Here is a 23,336-nt window from a genome sequence, read left to right as displayed (position 1 = left end):
GTTATAAGATAAAGAAGTACTAAGGATGTAAAGTACAACATGATTAATATAATTAACACATGTTATATATGACGGTTTTTAAGAGAGTAAATCCTAAGAGTTCTCATCACAAGGAAAATTTTTTCTTTTTATTTTGTATCTACATGAGATGATGGATGTTCACTAAACTTACTGTAGTAATCATTTCATGATGTGTGTAAATTAAATCATTGTGCTGCACACCTTAAGCTTATACAGTGCTGCGTGTCAATTATATCTCAATAAAACTGGAAGAGAGAGAAAGAGAGCTCTCTGCTTCCTCCAGGTGAACTCAGCAGTGTGCTGATAAGCAGGACTCATCAAATGGAGCCCAATGGATTTCAGCCCCTTCTTGTCCCTCAGCCAGTCACCTCTGGCAAGAGCACAGTGACCAAGCAGCACTGCCTGAGATTGCCATGGCTGAATACTCTCCTTTAAGAAGTTCCAGGATGAGTCTCTGACCTTGGTAACTCAAGGTCCTTCCTATCCAGTCTCACCTATTAAACAGGAGAAATCCCAACGAAGTAAGATAAGACAGCAGAAAGGATTAATGGGTGCACAGTTTTTTCACAGGCTACAGGGGGTACAGGGTGGGGAGGGGAACACTGGACTGGAAGTTGATGTGTCTCCAACTGATGTGATTTCTGACCTAGCCCTCCTCTGAAAAGAGAAAGTCTGAAATTCTCTCACCCACTCTCAACAGCCAGTTCTCAAGAGGATAGTCATCGGACTATTTTCTTTACAATTCTTTAAAGAGGCATAAAGCCCTGGGATACATATTTTTTTAAGCATAGTTGTTATAAGAAACTAGAATAGTCAAAGAGTGAAAAATATGGTTTCTTATTTAATGCTGTCAATAAAATGCAAAACTTTGCAGAATGTTCACAAGTGGTTCTCTTTAAGTGCTACAAATTATGGTGGTTTTCTACCAAGTCTAATAAAAATTATAAATAAAGAATGCTGGTAGGAGGGATCAGTTCATCAGGAACTTTGTAAGCATGTAAGCTTATCAGTCAGTGGCGGGGACCCTCCAGTCAATAAGAGGCATAAGGTGGGAGGAAACAACCCCCAAAGTGAGAAGAGACTTCTAACACCAGCTGTGCTACCAACTAACTGTGTGGCCTGCAGTAACCCCCTCATATGAATCCCTAAATTTCCCATGTTGAGGGTTATTTAAACACCAAACAAGACAGTTTACATGGGAAATGCTTTGCAACTCTAAACCATTTCTCATCTGTATTATAATTACGCCCCTACAAATTGTGTTTATTAGTTCACATCCCAAATCTACCTAAGCATTAAACACCATTTGACAGATTTTAAAAGGACATTATAAAGTTTTGAATTACACTCTGGCTAGAAGAAAATACAGAGCTCTTTAGAAAAAAAAACCAAACAAACATCGTCTACATCTTCGATTCCACATCCTAAAGGGTCTAATCCTATCACATAACACAGCAAAGCCTGTTCTCCTATAAAAGGAAAGTACTAAAACCTTAATTTAAGGACTAGTTACAACTGATTAGAGTAATGATACTTATAATTTAGCATGTGAGAATGTATGCTGAAATATAATTAGTGCCTGTGAATTAAAGCAAGATGGAATTAGGCTAATTCATGGAATGCTGTTGGAGGGAAGAACCTGGGTTAAAAAAAAAAAAAGAGAAAGAGAGAAAGAAGGCTCCTTCTGTTTGCACAGTAGCTAAGCAGCTTAATGTTCCTCTAATCGATGTGAATGGAAAGAAAGGGGAGGTGGAGCCCTCTCGAGCGAGTGCACAGGCCCCCATTCTGCCTGCTTGGCACTGTAGCCCTCACACCCCGTGGGTAGAGGCAGAAGGGGCCGGCCTTTGTGCCCTCCGTTCATTTCCCAGCTTAATTTATATGGTAATTAGAGCTCTGCTGCCAGAAGGGAGAGCATCTGCCAAAAGTAAAGTCCTCACAATAACAAAACTGACATCTGCTGTGATATCGCCAAAGTGCTGAATAAGAAATTTCTTTTATCTCCTTTTGAAGCCATAAAGTACTATGTGTGTTATTACTAGCTGGGAATTTTTAACAGTCTTGCACTGACAGCAATTATTTAACACATGCACAAGACAATAGAGTCTCACACCACTTAATAAACCTTTGAGCTCTGTGACTTCCAATGCTCCCACTGGCTGGATTTTATGGTCTAGTAGCTCCTGAACAGTCAAGAACACAAGCCACAAAAAACAGCATGAAAATTACTTGAAACAACCTCTCTTTGTGCCCTTGTAGATCTAGTAAATGAATGAGGTAAGCTCCATGATCATGGGCTAATTAAAAGGTTTGTCTGCCCACTTTATTCTCCGCTGCAATAAATCTCTGCAAAGGATTCAAGCTGAATGCATGGCTGTTGATCTATCCCTACATCTAATTTTTTCAAAACATCTGCCAGAGTAACATGTAAGTATTTTAACAATCCATTTAAGGTAGAGCTGTATTATATTATCTTTCTTGGGAAAAAGAATTCATTCCAATATTTGAATACCAACTCCGCTGAGCCAGAAACAGTAATGGCATGTACAAAGATCAGACGTACTGCCTTCCCATACCATCTACTTAAGGAGCTAGGATCAAATAATGATGACAGAGCCTAAATATGTGTAAAGAACTCACAGAAAATCAGGAGATACAGGTTATAGGCAAGTCATGTAAGCCTCATGTCTGGCATCCTCACCTGTAACAACAGAGGTAGTGGTGGCTATACCTACCTCCAACGCTGCCTTGAAGACCTCGTCAAACTGCAGGGATGAGTACTTTGCAAACTAGGATGCACTACAAAGACAAAGGGAATGATGATGCTCTGCAAAAGACGCCAAGCGATCTTTTTGTTTTTCACTCTGATTCAAAGATTTTTACTATGTAGCCATCTTGGTCACTGAGGCCTTGTGATCTCACTCCATTTACTACAAGTTATCACTGGTTCCCTAGAGAAGTCAGCATATCACAGTTTCAAGAATTATGAAATTTGTCTAAATGGAATGTACGGTTAAAAATGGCTGGCTGAAAATCAGCCAGCATTCTAAAACAAAGTGAACTTTTACAAGACACAAATTATATACACAAAATTCTCAAAAACAACATAAGTTTATGCCTTTTACATAATTACATACAAAGTTTAAACTAGACTGTGACCCACTTTTCAAAAATACTTTTAGTCACTAATCAAACAATTACAAATATACCTAATATGAGTTAGGTACCATAGAAAAACCGTAACAAATTACACAATCTCTCTTTCCCAAGCCCATTTATTCTCCCATAAATTTGTAGTAGAGATGCCCTGTTGAGGGGTGTACTTTCCTAGCATACAGACTCACAGAACAATAGGGTTTCAAAGCTCTCTGTCTTGCTTTCGTGAACACTGTGCTTCTCTCACGCTTGCATATGTCAGCACTTTACCCATTTTCTTAGATTGCATGCAATAGCCATGCCAAGCCCACTATTTTGACAAGGTTCTAGCTGCCTACCTCGGGTTAGTCTTTGACCCCTACATTAGGACCCTATGCTGGTTGCTGCCTTTGGTGTTCTCTGCCTTCCACAGCTGCCATCCCCATCCGTACCACTGTGGCATCCAGTGCCCAGCTATTTCCCCTCTACTGGTCTCATTCTTCTCCTTCACGCTGAATAACTCAGGTTCTACTCATAAAGTTTTCTTTCCTCGTTTGCCGAAGTATGTACTTTATCCTTCAAAATCTTTAAATCATTGCTTATATTCTTCCACCAGCTATACACTTATTTGTCTTGTATCCTCTATTTAATTTTAAATTCTTAGGACATGTATTTAATATATTACTAGCTCTCATAGTCCAATTTAATTTTACTGTGTTACTTTCATACCCAAAAGTTTAACAGTGGCTAAAAATAACAATTAGTGGGTAGACTTAACAAACTATGAAAAGTTCCATTTTTTTAACAAATATTTCAAACCTTTTTTGTTCCCCAGTTTTACTGAGATATAATCGACATATAATATTGTGTACATTTTAAGGTATACAATGTGTTCATTGATATATATTTATATGCTGCAAAATGGTTCCAACCTTAGCATTAGCTACTACCTCCATCTTGTCACACAGTTATCACTTCTTTTTAGTATAAGACCATTCAACATTCAAGACCATGATACAGGCTCAGTTAACAGGTATTTAAAATCTTAACATATTGTTTGAAGAGTTCACTTACTGCTACATAGTGCTTGAGTAACCGGCTCTGAAAATATTCTGAAGGATGATCTCAGACTACTGATATTGATTATATGTGTTTTCATAGAATGTAAAGATAGAGTAAATAAAAATAACAACAGTGTTTGCTAATACTCAGTTTTTAACATTAAATTAAAATACTAAGAGTAGACTCCCTCAAGAAAAGAAATTACACCCTTCTATGCCTTTACTTGCCACTGCTTATCTAAAACTTAGATCCAAAGACATGTAGCTAAGAGATTAGCAACAAACTTCAAAGCTGGTGACTGGCACTTAAGCAAGAATGTAATTAGATGGTGATTTCTTTGACACAACTTACTCAAAACATACTCTAGAAAAGATGGAGGGCTTAGACATGAAAGGATATAAGTACTTTTGATGTTATCATTTCAAGAAACACAAAGTAAGTTGCAACAACCTACACAGACTTCTCACAAATGACTCCATATGATAATAAGTTAGAAAAACAGCACCTTGTAAACTTTTTTCATACTGGAAAACAGTGAATAGAATTTAACATTTTGGAAATAGTTAAATCTATAACACATGTAACAAAGGTATATGTTCTAAATATATAAAGATGGCCATATATTTAAAAGAAAAATATCTTAATTTTTAAATGAATAAATATACAAATAGAAATTCACCAAAGAAGAAATATAAACTGCCAATAAACATTTGAAAACATATCCAAATTCACTAGTAATCAAAAAATGCAAATTAACACCCTGCTCTTTCATTTAACATGCATTATAGGCAAAATCCTCCGGAACACTGTTAGTGCATGTATAAATTAAACATTCATCTTTGGAGGGTAATTTGGCAACATAGAGCCAAACTCTCCACACATACAATCTGACTCAGTGATTCCACTTAGGAATTTATCCTAAGAAAATAATTCAACAAATGCATAGACAAAGATGCTCACTCCATCACAGTTCATAGTAACAAAAATACTGATCATAAGTAGAAATGAAAAATTACAGGCCTGGGACAATAGACACACTCATATACTCATCATAGTAGCATATGATTTAAAATGATGAGGTTGGTATATACTTTATTAATATAGGAATTTGCCCATAATGCATGTTAAATGAAAGAGCAGGGTATGAAATGTCTGTAAAATATGGTCCCAGTTGTGTAAAAAGGCAAAGAAACCAGGCAGGAAGAGGGGAGAGAAGAGGGGCGGAGGTATGTGTGTGGTGGGAGGTGTATTTGGGGAGCGTGTGAACAGGCAGAATGTCAGCAGGATAATGGAAGTGGGTTAACTATGGTTGTTTCATTGGTCACCTTTCTAAGAGGTGACATTATGGGTGTTTTTTCCTTTCTTCTTTATATTCTTCTGGGTTGACTGAATTCTCTAAAAAAGCCATTTTTGCTAACCAGGTCTGCATATTACTTTATAATTAGAGAAACCTTTCAATAAATTCTCCTTCTTTATCTTTAGACACAGTGATCTATTAATTCCAGTTGGGCACAAGAGAATCCTGTTTTCACAAAGCATGTCTCTGGTCATACCAAGACAAAACAAAACAACTAAAACTTCTCGTATGTCTGCAGAAACCCTTTTTAAAATGTTCTCTAGTAGTTTCCGCAAGAAGCACTTCAGCAGAGGTGGGACCCAATGAAACGTCAGACTGTTTGCTATTGGGAAATAGAGTATCTGATGCTGGTTGATCGCAAAGAAAGTAAAGAGTTAAATACCCTTCAGGATACTTGATTCATTAGATGAACTGGGATAAATAACAACTGCATTAGCAAATATTATGCCCAAATAAAGACTGTTGAGCTATTCTAAGTTCAGGAATCAAACACAAACTGAGTTGACACAAAGCTCAACAGCTAGAATAATGAAGTGATAAAGGCTTCTGTGGGTTCCCCAAATTTGTCCTCTCTCATCTCTGCCAGTTTAAGGAAGGAAAAGGTTGTAATGGCAGAACGGTAAAACAAGTTAAATAAATTCCCAATATTTTAGCTAGACATTGTGAGTAATTCTAAAAAGACACAAATAGTTTCCTACATCCTAACAGACCTAAGAGATGAAATTGCAAGTATTCTTTCTGTTTCCAAGATTACACATGTGGTTTCAGTAAATCAATTTTCATTTCTTGGACATTTTGGTTTTTTAAATCATATATAAAAACCCAGGTCAGACTCACTTTAAAAAGATAGTTGGACACTTTCCATAGGACTTTTTCCTCACCACTGTTAGAATCTCCTAGAAATTACTAATGCCTATTTCTTCTCCAAACCCAGACAATTAAAATTTTGGTGAAACTGTTTACCTTTCTTTCAGAATAAACCAATGTATCTGTATAGCACATAAATTACTTTGTTTCTTCTTTAAAACTGCCCTGTCCAAGACAGCAGTCACGAGTCACATGTGGATACCAAGCACCTGAAATGGGACTAGTCCAGATGAAGATGGCTAGAAGTGTAAAATACACGCTGGGTTTCAATACTTAATATGAAAATGTATATAATAGTTTATTAATAATTTTATACTGCTTATATATTAAAACAATATTTTGGATATATTGGGCTAATTATAATTTCACCTGTATGTTTCTACCTTTTTAAAGTGACTATTAGAAGATTTAACATTACATACATGGTTTGCATTGTATTTCTTTGGACAGTGCTTGTCTAGCATATTAGTCCATCATGCCAGGATTATTCTTACCATTTCTGCAACTCTGCAAATACTCTCTGGGTCACCACCAGTAGTATTTTGCAGAAGGCTTGCTCTCTCCATCACATCCTGTGAAATGCCTATCGCTCATTCCTTGCTTGACCCCAAAATGACTTCTGTGTCTACTGGAAGTTCCTGCGCTACTTTGAGCCCCCTGTGCTCCTTGTGATCAGTGTTCTTCCTCTTGGTGTTTGCTCTCTGTGCCATCCGTATACTCTTTAGCAATAGGGAGTGGTTACAGTCTGCTTCCACTGGGAGAAGGTGTAACTTTCAGTGTGGGGCTGAAACTTGCTTCCCACACAGCAGACACACTGAAATGCAATAGCAATTCCCCTGCAAAACTCATTAATTCCTTTAGTTCAACTAGTGCACTAGTGTGAAATGTTAACCATTTCACAAGTGTAGGCTACTGTATCAGTCAGTTTTGCTTTCATTAAAAACAAACAAACAAACCCAACCTGCCCGACATGGCCAAGGTTGGCTTGTTTTTCAAGAAATAGGTCAGAGGTGAGCAGACCAGGGGTGACGCAGTAGCTTCATGAAGGCATCACTGCCCCATCCTCCTTTATTTTTCTGCTCTGCCTCGTGGTCTCGAGATGCCTCCTGAAGGTTCAAGAAGTATTTCTATGCTCCAACCAAGAAGAAGAGAAAAATGAAGGGCAAAGAGCATATGTCAGCTGAGTCTTTCTCTTTCTCTTTTTATCAGGACATGTCTGCTTCTACCGCACTGGTGCGAACTGGTGCACACGGCCACTCCTAGATATAAGGGGACCTGAGACAGTGAGTATTTTTAACTAGGCATATGGCTGTCCCGGAGTGTTACCAGTAAGGAAGAATGGTAAATGGACTTGGCGTAGGCAACTGGTAATGTGTACCACAAACATGTTATAATCATATTATAACAAATACGTCACAGTTCTTTAAGAGAGAGAGAAAAAATAGCTAAAGAGATGGAGATTACAGAAAACTCGAACACAATCTACAATCTTAGTGTAGGATACAAAATTGGGAGAAAAGAAGCCTTGAGAATTTGACTTCCATTATGTGAATCTTTTCATTTTACTGAACTTCTGCTTGTTTGAATAGTCCTTATACTAACTTTCAGCAGCATCTTTGCTAACAGTACAAGTTTAATTAACACACCAAAAAAATTTTCTATAGGTTGTGTTCAGGGCATATCAAACAGCTTCTCATACAACTTTATCAGCCTGACAGAGCCTGACATTAAATATGGCCCTATTTCACTTTTACAGGGTTTTTTCTCTCTCTGTTCCCTTCTAGTCAAACTGGATACTAGCAGACCCTGATCTTTTTATAAAAAGGGATTTGTCCCAAGTCATTTGCAAAACTCCAAACTCCTGTCACTAATCTGATCCAATAACAAATTCAGCATTCCACTTCTATATCTATCTGAAGCACCTGTTGTTGTTACTAAGCACCACTGTCTTTGCCCTCTTTGCAAATCTCAATTTCCACTGCTAGAAGAGCTTTTTTTACTTTAAAAAAAGAAAAAAGAAAAAACTTAGACACACAGCTTTTCATACCCACAAGTGTTAAGGTCCATGGGATGCCAGGTAGAGACTAGCAGAGCTGGGTTGGCTGTAGATGGCGGGCAGGAAGCTAGGAGCACTCACTCACTAAGTCACTCAGTAAGTGACTCTCCCAAACAAAAATGCTGCAGAAAGTCTGGTCCACTTCTCGCTTTAGCAAAATTCAAGTTTCTTAAATGTCATATATCTTTGCATCACTAGTATGAAGTCAAAACTTTGTATTAATCCATAAATGTCACTGATCTTGCCTGCTGTTCCCTCAAACGGCGCAAGCTTTCCTGTATCTAGACCTTTTCTACAAGTTATCTTCTTTCTGTAACATCCACCACCATCCACACAAAGGAAAGCCCTACTCATTTCTGAGATTCAACTCATATTTCACACTTTCCACACAGCCTTTCAGATCCTTCCACCATAATCTTTCTCTATTTTGAGCAAATTATAGTACTTTCTTTGCACTTCTCTCATGTTACTTGTATTCTGCTTTATATCATCATATTTGTTTACTAGTCCTATCTCCTCCCACTAGATTGAAAGCTCTGAATCTATACTCCACCTTTAAAAGACAGATTTATACAGAAATTTGTTTGCATTTAATTAAATCTAGATTTGCTTTTTTTGTGTGACAGAAATACTAAAATGAATCTTGCAACATCATTGACCACCATCATTGGTCATGAATTATGACCCTCAAAATAATCATTAGCCCATTGCTTTCCATTTGGAGGTCCACAGAAAACTATTACAAATTATCTGAAGGTCTGTCCTAGGGCTTTGGGGGCAGGAAAGAAAGACTGTCTACAAATGTCAGCACAAGGCACTCACTGTCCACTCTACAACCTACTGGCCCCCACATATATTCAGCAGAAGAATCCAGTAATACAACATTTCTTGAGCTTCTATAGAGGATGAAGAGACTTCCTGAACCAAAAATCAGGACATAGAATTTTTATGCCATTCCAGGTGAACTCCCATTTAAAACTTTAAAAGCATATGAAGGATACTCAATATCATATGTCATTAGGCAACCACAAATTAAAACAACAATGAAATACCACTACACATCTATTAGAAAGGTTAACATCCAAAACACTGACAATACCAAATGCTGACAAGGATGTGGAGCAACAAGAACTCTCATTGCTTGGTGGTGGGAATGCAATGATACAACCACTTTGGAAGATAGTTTGATAACGTCTTACAAAGTTAAACACAGGTTACCAAAGGAACCAACAATCGCACTCTTAGTATTTACCTAAATAAGTTGAAATTTTATATCTGCACAAAAACCTGCACCCAAATGTTTGTCGTAGGTTTATTCAGAATTGCCAAAACCTGGAAGCAACCAAGCTGTGCTTTGGTAGATGAATGTGGTAGATTCGCAGAATGGAGTATTTTTTGTTGATAAAAAGAAATGAACTATTAAGGCACAAAAAGATATGAATAAATTTTAAATACATATTGCTAAGTGAAAGAAGTCGATCTGAAGATTCTACATACTGTATTATGCCAACTATATGACCTTCTGGAAATTATATGACAGTAAATATATGACATTCTGAAAAACTATGAAGACAGTAAAAAGATCAGTGGTTGCCAAAGATTCACAGGAGGAGAGAAAGAAATGAATAGGTGGCACACAGGGGATTTTTAGGGCAATAAAACTATTCTGTATGATACTGTAGTTGTGGGTACATGACCCACATTTGTCAAAACCCATAGAATGTATGACACAACTATGGACTTTAATAAAAATGTATCAATATTGGCTCATCATTTGTAAGAAAGGTACCACACTAATGCAAGACGTTAATAATAGGGGGGATTTCAGGGCCCCCGTTAATGGTGAGAAGATACATGGGAACTCTGCATTTTTTGTTCACTTTTTTCTGTAAACCTAAAACTGCTCAAAAAATAATCTATTCTTTTTTAAAGGTTATATACCACATCATTCCAAGTATATGACATTCTGGAAAAAGCAAAACCATAGAGGAAAGATCAGCAGTTACCAGAGGTTCAGAAGAATAGGTGGAGGAATGAATCAGTATAATATAGGATTTTTAGGGAGTGAAATTACTATGTATGATACTGTAATAGTAGAAACATAACATTATGCATTTGTTAAAATCTACAGAACTGTACAACACAAAGCATGAACCCTAACACAAAATAACACAAAAGCAAGATGTTAATAGTAGGGAAAACTGCAAGTGGGTATATGGGACCTGTACTTTCTGCTCAATTTTTCTGTAAACCTAAAACTGTTCTAAAAAATAAAGTATTTTTAAATGTTTTAATATATCAGGGAGTTCATTTCTTTATTAAATCTGGTACGTGTTCCAATTAAAACTGTTCATTGTAAAAAGTTCAAGTATTAAGAGATAACACTTTAAAGCTAAAGTTAAAAGAGGCAATAAGAAAGGCAGATAAACAGTTGGAAAAAATCCATCTCCCTGGGGAAAAAAATAACAGTGATGTATTCTTACAAACATAGGTTGTGTGTGACTATAATATACCTCTTTTTCTTTCTCCTTCCCTAGAGTTCAGAGACTGATGTGCTGTTCTCGAAAAGCTACGTAACAACTTTTCCCTGGCTGATATGAAAATACTGGTGTGCTTGTCGCTAGGGGGACGATGCAAAGCTTTAGAAAAGCTACAGAAAAATAAGGGGGAAAATAAAGGAAAGTGCCAGTATCCTGTGCAGAGACCAAGGAAGGCCTAACTCCAAGAATTTCCACTTTCATTATATTTTCATTTCTATGAGTTCTAATTGGTTCCATTTCAAATTTTCCTTTGTCATGCTCCCAAAAGCCCCTTTTATTTTTTAAACATATTGAGCAGACTTATTTTACACTCTGAAATAGACTATTCTGAATTGCAGTCTATGTGGAATTGATTTTACAATGTGTTTCTTTCTATTAACTCTTGCTTACAGTGGCTTATTTCCTTGTTTTTTTGGTGTGGTGGGGGGATCTTTATTGTGAATTCATGGTCCTTAAACTTTATTTGTGGGGAATTCTTTAAGGATTTAAATTGAGTTCTTCCAGATAGAGTTCCCTTTCCTTCTATCAGGAGTCAGGAATACTGCCAACCTAAGATCATTTTCAACTAACCATTCAACTTGGTGTTTCTCAGGCCCTGCAAGTAGTGTGAACTCAAACCCCAAATCTACTTTCATGCAGGCCTGTAGTTAGAAATTTTCATGGAAAACATTTTTTCCCATCCCACCCACAACCAAAACAGGATAGATAGATAGATAGATAGATAGACAGACAGACAGACAGACAGATAGATAGACAGACAGACAGACACACACATACACACACGTATGTACCTACCTACCTCCATATGTACACACACATGAGAGAGTGAGGTCTCTACCACTCCCTCTCCAGGGCAGGTTTTTCCGCACCCACTGAGGCCTTATGTACCAATTCCTCAGCCTCAGGCTCTGTCTCCTGAGCCCCCTACACGTGGCCTATTAAAACCCAGGCTTTAGGCCACTGGAGAGCAACAGATACCTCAGGGACAAATGCTGGCTCCTGTGGCCACTTGCTTCTTCATTCATACTGCTTTTTCATCTCTGTCGTCCAAGGGATTCGCTTATGTTTCTGCCAACTCAGCCATGCTTTTAAAATTATTTTTCAAAAAACACATTTTATCCAGTCTGTTTAGGATTGCCCTACTAAGAGGAGTTTCTCTAAACTCTAGTCTGCCCATAGCTAGAAGTAGAACCCGCCTTCTTAGAGACCTGGCACAGGGGCTGGCTGCAAGGCCATTGTTTTCTCCTAGTTCTAAGTATGAAGCTTTATATAATTCATAATTTCAGGCAGTATTTTTCATTTTGTTTCAGCTTTTTCCAACTTCGTTCAATGGCCATGTTCCATATGGCCCAACTGATCCTGCCCTGGCCCAATTCCACACAACAAATGTGGTTCTGGTCCCCAACCTCACATGGATCCCTCTGACCTTAATGGCAGAGATCAGGAGTGGGCTTGCACTCAGTGCTCCTCCCAGAGGGGCCTGCTGGCAGTGCTTGTTTGTTACTGGTCTGCCACGAGATGAGGAGCTATGCCAGAATTTAAATCAGCCATGTCAGTAAGCAAGCTTTTCTTGATGAAGTAAAGAGAGTACGGATTTACATTTGATCACATTTCCTTACGCCACTGGTAACAAACAGTTCTCTGACGTCTATGCTGAGATCACTGCTTTAGATAATCCCTGCTTAGGGCGGAGGTAGCCTGACATGGAAAGAGAAGTAGATCTAGGATCTGAAGGTCTAAAAAAAATTGGCTGTAGTTGGTTATGAAAATAATGAAAGGATTAAAGACTACATATGAATACTAACATTTCCAATGGGAAAGAATCATTCAAGAATTTAATATATTAAAAGTATTTTAAAAAGAAATAAAATGAGAACACAACCCATGTAAAAATCCAAATAATAGGCTTAATTTCAGCTCTAAAACTGTCATAACTTTTATCCATGCATTCTAATTTTATGCTGATAAAAGCTTTGCTGGTTACATGTGTTTTGTGTGTATGCACAGCATAGTATAATTTTTACAATATTTTTGTTTATATAATTATATTTAATTATAACCCTCAATGAGATATTATTTGCCTATTTCTTGAAGTAAGTCCATGCACCTGGAACAGGGAATCACATCCAATGTACATGGCCTCAAACAATGAACTCTGAAAACCAATTCAGAAAGCAAAAGATGAGTTATGCTAAAATCTAACTAGCTTTATCATCTATTTCTAGAGCCTCTGTTCAACAATAAAGCTTTCAGGAAAAACAAGTAGTACTATGAAACAAAGTTGCCACCAAAATTTTCATTTTTCAGATGACTTTCAAGACACAGCACATTATCATTCAGAAACAGCACAATACCTACACCTACTAAAACAATATCAAGTCCGTATTATCATAATACATGTGAAGACTCATAATCCAGAAGAAAATATTCTTAATACTCATCAAAACATTTTTATTGTAGCCAAGACATGGAAGCAACCTAAGTGTCCATCAACAGATGACTGGATAAACAATATGTGGTATATATACACAATGGAATATTACTCAGCCATAAAAAAGAATGAAGTAATGCCATTTGCAGCAACATGAATGGACCTAGAGATTACCACACTAAGTGAAGTAACTCAGACAAACACAAATATCATATGATACTACTGATATGTGGAATATAAAAAAATGATACAAATTAACTTATTTACAAAACAGAAACAGACTCATAGATATAGAAAACAAATTTATGGTTACCAATGGGGAAGAGGGGAGGGAATAAATTGGGAGTATGAGATTAACAGATACACACTACCATATATAAGACACATAAACAACAAGGATTTACTGTATAGCACAGGGAACTATATTCAATATCTTGTAATAAACTATAATATAAAAGAATTTTTAAAAGAATATAGATATATACATACATATGTATAACCGAATCACTTTCCTGTACACCTGAAACTAACACAATATTGTAAATCAACTATACTTCAAATAAAGAAAATATTTTTATTGTATAAGCAGAATACAATGTATATTTATATCTCCTCTTGTTCCAAAATGGATTTAAAACTGAAGTCTACTAATGTATTTCATAAATGGATTTAAAGTGATAGTTGAAGCAAAATAAGTCAAAGAAAAAACATCCAGTTACTCTTAACATCTTATTTCCAAAGCACTACAACTAATTGTGTTTTTAATTTATCCTATAGTATATCCAAATATCATATGTAACCAATAACTTCTGAAAGGTTACTGGCTCATTTATTCATTCCAGAATAATTCCTGAACACCAGTCATGTACCTATAATTGCTACATGCTGTTTCTCAACTATTAAATGATACTAGTCAGTTGCAGAAAGATTTGTCAAATTTCCGTATCAAATGATGCAGAAATATATCAGTGTAAAATGTTTATGTCTGTCTTACTTGTTTCCAAATGTGTTTCTTTGCCTATAATCATGAGAACAAATTTTTAAAGGTTTGTTTCACTATCAATGTGCAAAACCCACTCAAAAATTCACAATCAAGTATTTTGCATTATTATTGCACACACTTGCCATCACCTACAGAAGAATAAAAAGGTGGTATACCCTGTAAAAATATCAACTTTGTATGTAAATCTTACCCATCCTCCTAAAAGTTGTTACAAATGAAAAAAAAAGATTAAATAATTTCTACAGTTCTGAACAATGACACCAAAGAATGTAATTACTTTTCCAACTCAGGCCTTAGTTAATAGATGAACACTAAAGCATGCTAGTTAGTCTTCCAGTTTAACCACAAACATGTCAGGCTTGTTTGGAGTTCTGTTGAATTTGGAAAAGATGTGTAAATAGTAACAGCTTAACAGTTTTAGAATAAAGACCACATTTGTGAGTAGCCCCAAATCTTCGCTGAAAATTGGCTGAACTATACAGGTAAGCTAGAAAGGCTGGATTTAACGAAAAGTCCATAGGTTGCAGTGTCAAAAGAATTGGGGATTGGCCCAAGTCTACCAAAAATTAATTGTGAGTCCTTGAAAAATAATTTAGCTGTTCAAGACTTTGGTTTCTAATCCGTGGAACTAGCCCACGTGACCTGTAAGGCCCCTTCAGCTCTCACGTTCTATGATTCCAATTCTATGGCCTGTTTAGCCATTGAAGGTAGACCCTCCATCTATTCACTGAGCAGAAGAAATCCTCCAGTCTCCTGATTGGGGTTCATGTATTCTTATACTAGGTTAAGTGGCAAGAGCATGTCGAAATAAGAATTAGAACACAAGGACTTATCATCCTTTGTGAACTGCATTCTTATCCACAACGCTCAGCAACAAGGCTTAGTGCTAAACATTTTGATGCAATAATGACAATGCAGTTCACCAAACAAGGCCATGCTCAGTGGTTTCCAGGAAACCAAGAAAGAAAGAATGTAGAAAGAAATAGTAGAGACTTCAAATGATGAAAAAAATGAACAAAGTTCAAACTGAGAATCAAAAAGAGATACAATAAAGACCTAAAAAGTATGTTCAAGGCATTTAGAATGACTGGAAGCATGGAAAGCTTTTCCTAACAATACTAACAAAACATCTTTATGACTATTTTCTCATTAAAAGAGTCAATCAGATGAGATAATACTGGTGATCCTTTCTTGGAAAATGCAAAAACTAAAATTGAATTATTTTGTTTTGTGAAAGCTAGAATTATTATGCAACTCTATTAAAGGCATTTTTACCTAATCCTAGAAGTTAAAGATGTTCTTTATTTTTAAAAAAATCCTTAGTTTTATTATCAGAATGGAACACTCAATATTTCAAAAAAATTAGACCAAACATGAATTATTGTTATTATTTAATTACTTAAAGAGTCCATCATTACATAAAAGGATTTAAATGTCTTTTAATAAATAAAACAATGGAATAACACAACTGCCTCAATTATGACTCCCCTTTGTTTTGGAATAAAGGAATTTTTAATAGAAGATGGAAAAAATAAAGCTAAGTGATTAATACATATTCTATTTCCCTTAAGATTGTTGTAATATGTATACATATATACATTACATAATTATAGTTGGTACTTAGAATCTATCTAGAATTTTTATTTTTATATTTTGTATCACTCATTTCCAATTAAAAGCCCTTTACTGACAAAATTCATATATTTATAAACTTTGTTACCCTGCCATAGTATTAAATGGGTTAAGAGTGTATAAATTGCTTTGACATTCTATTTGAGAGTATTTAAGTTGTTTTTTGTTTGGTTTGGTTTGGTTTTCCTTGGGTGTTATTTCTTTGGAAATATTCCTAAAATAGTCTTCGGAATTATATAGGTCTAAAATATAAATAATGTTATAGCTATTACTATAACAATTGACCAATTGTTATCCAGAGGGAAAAACAACCAATTTAAAAAGCTACAAATAATGTTCAAATACTGCTGTCCCCACTCCCCACATCTTCTACTAACATATAGTTATATCACATTTATCATTATTTTTACTGGTCTGATAAGTATATACAGTGCCTAAAGGTTGATTGAATATGAATTTTAATCACTGTAAGATGGAACATTATTCCTTGTGATGATCCACACTATTTTTCTAAATAAATAAAAACCACTTATTGAGAGACAATAAGTAGTGATCTTTTGTATGCATCAATGCTTTCCATATTTTTAAACATTTAAACATGCATATTGTGGAAAGTTGTAATATAAAGGAAAATACGAGAAACAATATAAAAATCACCTATAATCCCAGCACACTTTCCCTTTAAACAGTGTAATAAAAAGTGAATTTCCTTTTTCACCTCCCCATCCATTCCATCCTCTCTAAAAGTAATCACTGTTAAGCATTTGGTACCTATTGTTTCAAGATTTTTCCGTGACTTTTTCTGTTTTTGAAGCGGAATAATATCGATCATTGTCATGCAACAGGCTATCTTCCTTCATACAATATCGTAGACACCATTCCAAGATACATAGATCTCCCTCATTCTTTTGATGACAATATGATATTCTATAGCAGTTATATAAGTGATGAAACCAGGCTGAAGAAGGGGAAAGGGGTCCCAGTTGATATATGAAATGTACATATTATATTTGTTTTTTTTTTTTAATTTTAGTTAAGGTCTCATAGACACCACCAATTCCCTTACCTTCTTGATCTTACACTGCAATCACCCAACCTCTCCTCACCCCGGCCTCAACTCACAACGCATTTTCTCCATTTTTGATGGACTACTGAGGGCCATTAGAGAAGACTCCAAACCTTACTGTCTGGCCCCATTTCACAGCTAGGGTTTCCAGCCTCAGCTGGGCAGTCTTCTTTGTTCACCATTGCTTCTTCCTCAACATCAGAAAGGTCTATTCCAGTCCTTTCCTACCCTGCTTCAAGGCCCCATCCCCACTGTGCCTCTCATTCTGACCATACAGCTTAATCTCTAATTTACCAAGTAAACAGAGAACATTTGGCATTACTTCTCTCATTTCCTCTTCATCTATGAACTTGCCCTTCTAGGCCACCCTTCCCTTCTTTCATCCTGAGTCAGGAAAAGGGCATCTTGATTCTACTCCAAGGCTTATCCCTGTCTTCAATTTCATCCTCTGTCCTGTCTCCTCCCTTATCATAGAAACAAGCTTATGTAAATGTCATATTAAAATGTTAATAAAATGTAAAATGTTTACACAGCACTTAAAATATGTCAGACCCTGTTGGAAGCACTTTACATATGTTAACTAATTTAATCTTCATAACAGCCCATAAGCTAGGTATTAATTACAACTATCCCCATTCTACAGATCTAGGAACTAAAGCACAGGGAGGTCAGCAGATCTGCCCAAGGTCACACAGACAGTAAGTACAGAGCTGAGATTAAAACCCAAGCAGTCTAACTCTTAACCACAAAGTCCCATGTATAGAAGCTCCCATAACAGAGCTGGAACCGAGAGAGGTAATATAAAGCAGAGTGGAGTTAGAAGACTGGACAGAGAAATCTACAGAGCATCAAAACAATGGAAATGTAACTCTCAGGGCTGGATGGGAAAATCAGGGGTTAGAGGTACCAGAGGGCAAACGATGGAGAGGGTATCTGTGGGGTTTGTCTTGTGTTGCCTACACTATGAATATGGCTATTTCCATTGTCTCTTGATTCTATCATCTCAAATTATCTCCACACAAGTAGTTACCCTGACAGTTCACAGTCAAAGCCAATACTCCTTACCCCATGGGAACCTACTACATGAGATATGAGTGACTCAACACAAATTCCGCCCCCTCAACAGTATGTGAGAAAGAGCTCAAAGCACAACACCTTCACATACTCGCCACATACAAGCTGCCTACTTGTGCTGGAGAAACAGACCTACTCCATGAAGCCCCCTTTTTAATATTTAAATTCTCCCTACGGCCACCTAGCAAGTGCCACCCCAGCCTAATATGAAAACCTTGCCCCAGACAGACCACTCCCCCTGAGACTGTTCTAACTTTCTTCCTTAGTATTTACCAGAAATCTGTTGCTTTATAGCCTCCCAATCGCCATGCTTTTTTCCTCACACTATAAAGGATAAAACTAATACTTCAAATGTTAGTCCTTCACATCTCTTTGGGAAGTTACCAAATGTGTGATTTTTCTATCAAATTATTCCTCCCCACCTTCCCCACAACACACAAACACGCACATGCACACGGATGCACACACACACACACAGTCTCTTCTTCACCAGGCAAAACAAATACACTCAGTCTCAACAACAGTCCTTCATATGACCTGCTTTTAACATCATCCTTATCCTTGTCACTGTACTATCCAAGTATGATCGATTTTGCTTACCTCTTCCTCAACATGTAGCACGGCAGCAGCAAGACACTGCTGACTCATACCAAGCAAATCCTAAAGATTAGTTTCACGTGTGCTGCTTCTAGCATCTGGGCTCATTCTTTCTCTACTTGCACAGCTGGTGTCCAGGCCCCTGCATGCTTACTGATGTTCACATTACATTGGTCAACCTCACCCTTTTTCATTGTGCTACTTCCCCTAGCTCCTAAGAGCTAGATCCACTGATACCAATACCATCACCCCCTGGTTAAATCAAACCCCACTTTTCACAGCCAATCTTGACCAAGGCAAGTGCATCCGCAGCCTCAGGCTACCATCAGGAACATAGAACTAAGTCATTTCTCCAGTCCTTACTGACAAATCAATGCTGGGAGCCATGTCACTCCAGGAGTGCCCCATAGGGCTCCTACATGGCCCCTGGGCTCACTCCTTCCCTCTTCTATCCCTAAGAGTGGTTACAGATTTGATCCTTTAATTACCAATTCAATGGCCACAGATTACTTGCTTCACCCAAATCACTGATCTGGAAACAATGATCCACTGCAATAGGGAGAATAAAACAAACAAAAAAATTAGCCATTTCTAGAAGCCATTATTCAGAAAACAGATTCTCTGGTCTGTAGGTAGCAGGCTAGCTTATATAGCTACACACACACACACACACACACACACACACACACACACTCTCCTAAAAAGTGTTACACTAAATTTCAAATGTAACTCTCAATAGAAGGTTTCAACCAATGAATACTCAGGAAGCACACAAACTAAGCTTTAGAAACTAGAAGTAACACCATCTCTCACCAAAAACACATATGCCAAGAATCACAGGCAAAAGGACAGAGGTCATCTACCCCCACTCCCTTGATTCCTAAAGTGATAAAACTAAGTGTCTAAGAGACGAAGTGATTTATTCATGGTAACAGAGCAGGCTCCTAACAACACTGAAACAAAGGCTCTGGTCTCCAGATTCCCAGTCCACAAAGTACCTGGAAGTTTATGAGAGACAACAGGCTTTAAAGAATTTGAAACAGACACAGGCTCTTCCCTCAGAAGTATGCACACAGTACCCAATATATTCCATAGCACCTTAGGAAACAGTAGGCAATTAAAACAAAAAGACAATTACAGATCAACACTCATGTGCCTTTATCTACCAGATACAAGTTTCTCAAAGTGTTGACTATAAAACACAAAACTGTGAAATTATCATTTATATAAGGGATTCCAAACATTTTGCCCATGAATATTACTGGTTATAACAAATTATCACAATTTAATTAACCCAAAATAATAGTAATCAGAAAAGAAAAGCAAGTAAGCACCAGAAAGGCGGTATAGCATAGTTGCCAGAGGCTAACCATTTGAATCCAATTCCTTCCACTCACTAGCTGTGTAACCCTGAGGAAGGTGCTCAACCTCTCCGGGTCTCCATCTCCTCTTCTATGAAATGAGGATAGTAGTGTTTACCTCAGAGTGGTTGTGAAGATTAGCTATGTTAATAAATTGTAGAGTATCTGGAACAGTGCCTGTCACATAGTAGGTACATAATAATTGTTCTCCTCTGTTTACTTTTTTTTGGCTCTTCTCTACTTACATGTTATTCTTTTCCACTTAGATAACCAACTCTCGATATTTATCATCTCTTTAAGCCTAGCCAACCATCATATGGCACTGGAATAAAATGTAAGCTTTCCTAAGGACCCAGGTTTTGAGTCAAAAATTTTAAAATGATAGAGACATGGTGGAAAAGAATGGATACATGTCCAAGGCACATGATAAATGGTCAAAAATTAGGAGAACTGAATTACGGAGAATGACAGATTTGCCTGCCTTGGACTGGGGGTGAGAAATGCAACAGTTTTCAAAACGAGTCAAATCACAAACATTTTATTTATCACATTTACCAACCTGGCAATGCCCGTCATCACCACCGCAACTACTAGCCAAGAGCCCCTTTACACTTCCTAACATTCCTACTTCTGCTTCTTCTCCATATCAACAGACTCCAGGAGAAAACAATCCCTCAGAAAATGAGGACACAGGTCTCCCTGGAATATAATCCCATTAAGTTCCATGAAAAGTAAACAAAAATGAATGATAAAGAGAAGCACAATGCATTTCTTCCCTTTAGATTTGCTGCCTGACTCCCTCTAGGTTGACCAGGACACTCTCTAGGTCCAAGTCAGTGCTGCTGTCCATGCTGGCAAATGATAAGAGCAGTTCAGCTGGACATGACCGTAAGGGTAAAGAATCTTGGTTGGGATTGGTGGACACTCTTGGAGAGCTCTGAAGAGATCAGATTTAATCAAAGTCACTTACCTGATGCTTACTCTCGTGGAGCAGCATATAAACAGGAACAATGAGAGAAGAGAGTGACCAGATTATAAGTAGCTAGAGAGGAGGTAACAATGTTGAGAGAAGGGTGATACAAGTAGGGACAAAAAAGAAAAGACTTTCAAAGAGTCATAAGGAACAGTGGTAAGATATGGCAACAAATTAGAAGCACTTGTTAAAACTTAATGAGGCTTGAAGATCTTCAAGGTAACAGGATTTAGTATGAGACAGAAAGTAGGTACTGCTGGCAATTATAAGACCAGCCCTGGGAGAGAGGATGCAGGTGGAATCACAAGTTCAGCCTTGTCATGTTAAATTTTAGGCAAAAGCCAAGAATCCGGTGAGAAATAGCTCATGGGTAGCTGGAAAATTATAATATTTAGAGCATTTCTAATAGGTTCAGAATATCAACTAGCTCACAGTTCAGTTGATTTAAGAGTTTTCTCTCATCAGCAATAATATATCTTTAAGTGGCAAGCAATTAAAACATGAAATAGGTTCAAGATGGATTTAAAATGTATTAATATTAATGAGTAATAATATATTATTAATTATGAACAAAAAGTGGGAGTATTTAAGCTTTAAGTTCAATATATAAAGATGATTTTGTGGAGAATACTAAATTTTTCTGCACACAAAAAGAACATTTATGTCACTGTCAGACACAGACTATTAGGCATATGCGTCATTATTTTGACTTAAGATAGTATTTCACAGGTTTATTATGTCATATAAATTAATCATAATACTACTTTAAGTTCTATGAATTATATTTTTAGCTTTTACTCAAATCCTTACTGACAAACACCCATGTTAGTTTTCCTGACTAATGTAACATATAAAAACAGTCATAAAACAGTCGAAGGAAATCAGAACATTTTTAATACAATCATTGGCTACTTTAAATGAAAAAAAAAGACTTACCACATTTTCCTTCATCTTTCTTAGCTCTTCATCTATCTCTTTCAACCGATTCTGCTGATCCCGTTGCTCTTTGGTGTTCTGAAGTACCTTTTCTCCTGGAGTTATTTCCATATTTTTAACATCACCAGTAAGGTCAGGCTCCTAATTTAAAAAAAAAAAAAATTCAAGTACAGGCTGAAAATGCACCATCACACATCATTCCAAAGCAACTGAGCCTTGAAGGTTGGATTTGCTTCTCAAAAAATATTTCTTCCCTTCAAAATGATATTTATAGCTCTAAAGTCTTCTTATCTGAGGGATGAAAGGTCCAGCTATACATAAAACAAGTAGGCAAATAAACTCAATCATCTGGAAAGCAGGAAGTTAGAGTGAAAAGAGCAGTGGGCAGGGAGCAGGGCTCTAGTCCCTGGTCTGTACTTATAAGCTTGGAATCTTGGGCAAATCAGTTTTTCGGGTCTTCAAGTGCATCATGTAAATAATAAGAAAAAAAACCCTGCCCATCCATGTTACAAGGGGCAGCTATGTAAGAGTGAAAAGAGAAGTAGATTTGGCCAAGTCCGGAGTTTTGCACCCTGACTCTACATGGTTCTTGACTGAGATGGCCTCAGGGAAATCAATTAACCTCTCTGAGTTTCAGTTCATCATCTGCAAAATTATAATAATAATAAGATCTAGCCTAAAAGTCATTACAGTGCAACACAGGCATGCAACAAATCTTAGTACCTACCAAATATGAGCTGAATATGTCCTTTGAAAAGAATAAGAATTATAAAATGGAAGTATTTTATTATTATCAGCAATATTTGAAGTGACAGAACCAAATTCTCCCAAAGTTAATATTCCTAGATGATTCAAATGGGTATCTCTTGACAGTAAGCTGTTCCTATACCTATAACTAAATTTCCTGCGTTTTCTCCACGGATCTCCTACTCCGTGTTGCCATGCAGGTGACTGGCATAAGTGACATTCTGAAGTTGCTTAAGCCAGAATCCTCCCACATTCTCATTTCTTACATAGAGTTGGTCACCAAGAATCGTTACCAATTTACTTTTAATACCTCTTTAATCAAGGCCCTTCTCTCTTTTTCACTGTCTCCTCATCATTCACTTGAACCAGTAGTCTTCAAACTCCAGTGTGCTTCAGACTCACCTACAGAGCCTGTGAAAATATTCAAAGGCCCAGCCTCTACCCCAGAGATTCTGATTCAATAGGCAAGAATGGGAGACAT

At 36.9% G+C, this 23,336-nt stretch overlaps 1 protein-coding gene across 3 annotated transcripts in view; it reads right to left on the bottom strand.

Annotated features, from left to right (window-relative positions):
- The window catches only part of FSIP1 (fibrous sheath interacting protein 1), a 172,526-nt gene that overhangs the window by 92,932 nt on the left and 56,258 nt on the right, over positions 1-23,336 (bottom strand). For all 3 annotated transcript variants that reach the window (XM_072962693.1, XM_006201633.4, XM_072962694.1), the window contains exon 10: positions 22,109-22,249. In XM_072962693.1, coding sequence (XP_072818794.1) covers positions 22,109-22,249 — 141 coding nt within the window. The remainder of the gene's footprint in view (positions 1-22,108; positions 22,250-23,336) is intronic.

The sequence above is a fragment of the Vicugna pacos genome, chromosome 6, assembly GCF_048564905.1.
Source record: "Vicugna pacos chromosome 6, VicPac4, whole genome shotgun sequence".
NCBI lineage: Eukaryota > Metazoa > Chordata > Mammalia > Artiodactyla > Camelidae > Vicugna > Vicugna pacos.
Note: the sequence above shows the minus strand (reverse complement) of the source record. Positions and strands in the feature narration are given on the sequence as shown.